Below are 3793 nucleotides of genomic sequence, written 5' to 3' on the forward strand. Positions count from 1 at the left end.
AGCATGTAGTAACCATATTGTCATGAAAGTTCTGTGTTTTGTAATAATTACTGAGTGGAGCTCTGAATATTAGGTTTTTTTTAAAAAAACAGTTTTGATGACGACTATTCGAATGACCCAGGTCAAGCTACAGAAGTCGGTTGCGGAAGAAAAAAAATGAAATGAATATGGCAGAAAATTGTGTATGGCAGTAATAAAGGAGGGTGGGTGATCATATTGCTTTGAGCCAAGGAATTTTGGAGAAAAGAAGAATTTGTCCCCTCGAAGAGTAAGTGAGATACAGGCAAAAAAAAAGCGTGAGTGTTTTCTACTGGGCCACCATTTGGCCAAGCGACGAGAATTTAATGACCTTAGCAACAGGAAAGATAACAACAATATTCATTAAATTTCATAGCTCTGTGACTCACAGTTTTTGTGAGACCCGTTCGGTACTTTACCAGCCCCCCCCCCTTCCCCCCGACCCCGACCCTGTCAGGCTTCGCTGGAGAGCCGTAATAACGAGATGGAAACAAATGAAGACAAAACAAAATCAAGTCCACCAGCTTCAACACTTCACGCTGAGAAATGATACAGTACTCTCGCACTCCCCTCCTGCTGATGGCCGATGAGGAGACATGAGGCAACATTTATTAATCTCCAATAATTTCCCCTTCACTTTGAAAACAGACCACAAAGCACAGACAACAGAAAATTAATGGGAATTCAGACCTGGGCCAGTAGCATTATTCTTTCCAGATCTTCTGTCACCACTCCTCTCTTTTCCACCCTGTTGCCCCCCCCCCCCCCCCCCCAATGTTCTGTCTCTTTTGCTCTCTTCACGCTGTTCATCTCTTGGCAGAGAACATGTTTTTTTAGGCCTCTAAATCTGATTACATGAGATAGCGTGAATGAGATTGGCAAAGCAGTGTGTGTGTGTGTGTGGTGTGTGTGTGTGTGTGTGTGTGTGTGACTGTTTGCATTCGTGCAAAATGTTAGACAGCAATGTCACAATATTTTTGATGGTACAAAGCAAAGGAATTTATACAGTTCTGTCACTAATCTGTCATTCGTGGCTGGAAACTCAGTGGATTACCTGACACGCCCCTTCAAAAATCAACAGACAAATTCACGTTCACTCCCCCTGCTTAGGGGGTAAACATCCAAAACTGACTATGTATGTGTATGTAGATATATATATATATATGTGTGTGTGTGTGTGTGTGTGTGTTTGGGTTTATGTTTGAGCTGTTTATACTTTTTTAGAGCAAATCTCTCTCTCTCTCTCCCTCTGTCTTTATTGCTCTCGCTCTCTCTCTTTTGCTAGCTCCCTTAGAGGCAAGAGTGACACAATATGAAGGGGGAAAAAAGAAGAGAAAGGAAACTAACAGAAGAGGAGGAGAAAAAAGCTGCTAGGCTAATCGAGGTTAATAATCTACTGCTATTTTGGCTGGAGGGGAAAAAGAGATAAACCACTTCAAAAGGAGAGAGAGAGAGACAGAGAGAGAGAGAGAGAAAAAGAAACCTGAAGAGCTACAGAGAGAGAGCGAAGAAAGAGAGAGAAAGAACGAGGCACACAGACACAGACAAAAGTGTGCTGTATGTGAGAAGGAGGGAGAGAGAGAAAGAGAGAGAGAGAGAGATGGGAAAAGATAAAAAGAATTATAAGTACTGGCAGCGGGAGAGCTTAAGCAGAAAACGAGAGAGAGAACAGAGGGGAGGAGGGGAACGTATTTCACACCTGTTAAAAAGACTACGCCTAAAACAAGTAATTACACATCACTTCTGTGTCACTGTGACTGCTTGACAAAAGGGGGAGAGGGAGACAGAAAGAGAGAGAGAGAGAGGGGGTGAGATGTGTGTGAGAATTTTTTGTGATTCTTGGACACCCTGAGGCACTAGAGTGAATGCACGCAGATTCGCACACATTCGCACACACAGGGATGATGAGGGTTCTACGCTACCTTTCCGGCTTTAAGACACCATTTAACTTAATTTTCTCAGTGTGACTTCTGACGACAGCGTCTTAAAAGGGTCCAGAGAGACTTTCTTACACTCCCCACCACATGCGCACGCACGCGCACACACACACACACACACACATAGGAACACACATATGCACACACACAGACAGTGAGCAATAAGTCATATAAACATGCCTGTACTCACACAGCCTTGACATGTTTTCTGGAATGTATATATACAACATGCAAATGCTCAAAACATTTCATTTCAACACCGGGGACCACACACACACACACACACACACACACACACACACACACACACACACACACACACACACACACAGAGTTTTAACACTTAAAAGCTCCTTCTTGTGTAGTGCTCTCACCTCTCTGTGAACCAGTGAGCGCACATCAAACAGGAGAACATTTTCCAGCCCTGGCTGTTATCACTTAGAATCTGCTAGAGCTTCAAATGGCCAAACTGCCGCAGGACAGTAATGCGCCTCTGACCTGAGGAAGAGAGAGTGGCACAGAAACACAGAGAAACACAGTTAAACCATGTCTGATAACACCAATGTTTACTTGTTAATTTGTGTATTATACTTCTCACACATTTTAACTCCACTTTCAACCCAAATCACTTTTAGCCGTGTCTCAGCAGAAGCCACAAACCTGCCCCCATTTCCCTCTACGGCACAGGACAGCTCTTCACGCAATGTTAAATCTCTGGTTCTCTCTCACACACTCTCATTTCACTGTTCTCCTCACCCCCAGTTCACCAGGCCCAGCTGACTCTGCTGCTGGCGGCTGTCATGGGGTGTTCCCAGGTGCTGGACCAATCCGTCAGCCTGGCCAGTGAGAGGACGTCCATAGAGAGGACGTACGAACTGACCAAGTACCTGGACCACCAGCTGAAAGAGATCAGGGACACTTACGTAAGTCAGCCTTTGTGTCTCTGTGTGTGTGTGTGTGTGTGTGTGTGTGTGTGTGAGTGTGTGAGAGATTTTTTGTGTGTATGTGTTTGTGGGGGTGTATGTTTTTGTTTGTACATGTTTTGTTGTTTCTATCTTGTCTCTTTCGCTCTTCCATCATTTTCTCTCATGCCCTATTCTCTCTCTCTCTTTTACTTTGTCCCTACCCCCCTCATTCTCTACTTCTCTCTCTCTCTCTCTCTCTCTCTCTCTCTCTCTTTCTCTCTTTCTCTCTCTTTCAAGGTGTTTGCTGTCCACCATTCTGTTGAATGTCAAAGAGAACATTAAACAGGCTTTAAAACCCTGGAGCAGTTCAGTTCATAATCAGTACATTTTTTCCAGATGGATTTTGAGAACCTCCAAATGGTCATACTGTTTAGCAATAAAATTCCCTTTCCCTTGCTTTTAGAGGAAACTTCACAAAGGTTAAATATCAAAAGAACAGTGTGTCTAAGGATCTGTGGAATGAGTCGGCGAACGCCATTTTAGAAGCACTCTTCATCCAAAAAGACACTTTGCTGCTCTTTACAGAAGCGTTGAAAACATCATTTTTGGATTGGAAATGTTTGAAGTTATATCATTTGAACCGGTCCGGAGATATACATATATCAGTCTATCTGTGTTTTTCTTTTTTAAATCTTTTTTGGAATGTCATGAATCTAAAATATTTATCCCATTAGAGAGTTGGCAGAGCATGCTTTTTGCTAGAGGCTCCTCTCTCTCTCTCCTTTTCTCTCTCTGTCTCTCTTTTTCTCTCTGGGACAACGGGAGGCTCTCCTCTTGTGATCTTCGTCTTTCGAAAGATGCATCATAAACAACTAAACGCTGCACATGTTTCTCGTTACATCTGCCCCATCTGTCCCTGAGACTCTGCAAGGT

General features: G+C 43.4%; 1 protein-coding gene across 1 annotated transcript in view; it reads left to right on the forward strand.

Moving 5' to 3' along the window:
- The first annotated feature begins 2415 nt into the window (after window positions 1-2415).
- Window positions 2416-3793, forward strand: part of clcf1 (cardiotrophin-like cytokine factor 1) — a 3178-nt gene continuing 1800 nt past the window's right edge. Inside the window, exons 1-2 of the mRNA XM_030794223.1 lie at window positions 2416-2437; window positions 2718-2878. Coding sequence (XP_030650083.1) covers window positions 2416-2437; window positions 2718-2878 — 183 coding nt within the window. The remainder of the gene's footprint in view (window positions 2438-2717; window positions 2879-3793) is intronic.

This window comes from Chanos chanos, chromosome 1 (assembly GCF_902362185.1).
Source record: "Chanos chanos chromosome 1, fChaCha1.1, whole genome shotgun sequence".
In the NCBI taxonomy this organism is placed as follows: Eukaryota; Metazoa; Chordata; class Actinopteri; order Gonorynchiformes; family Chanidae; genus Chanos; species Chanos chanos.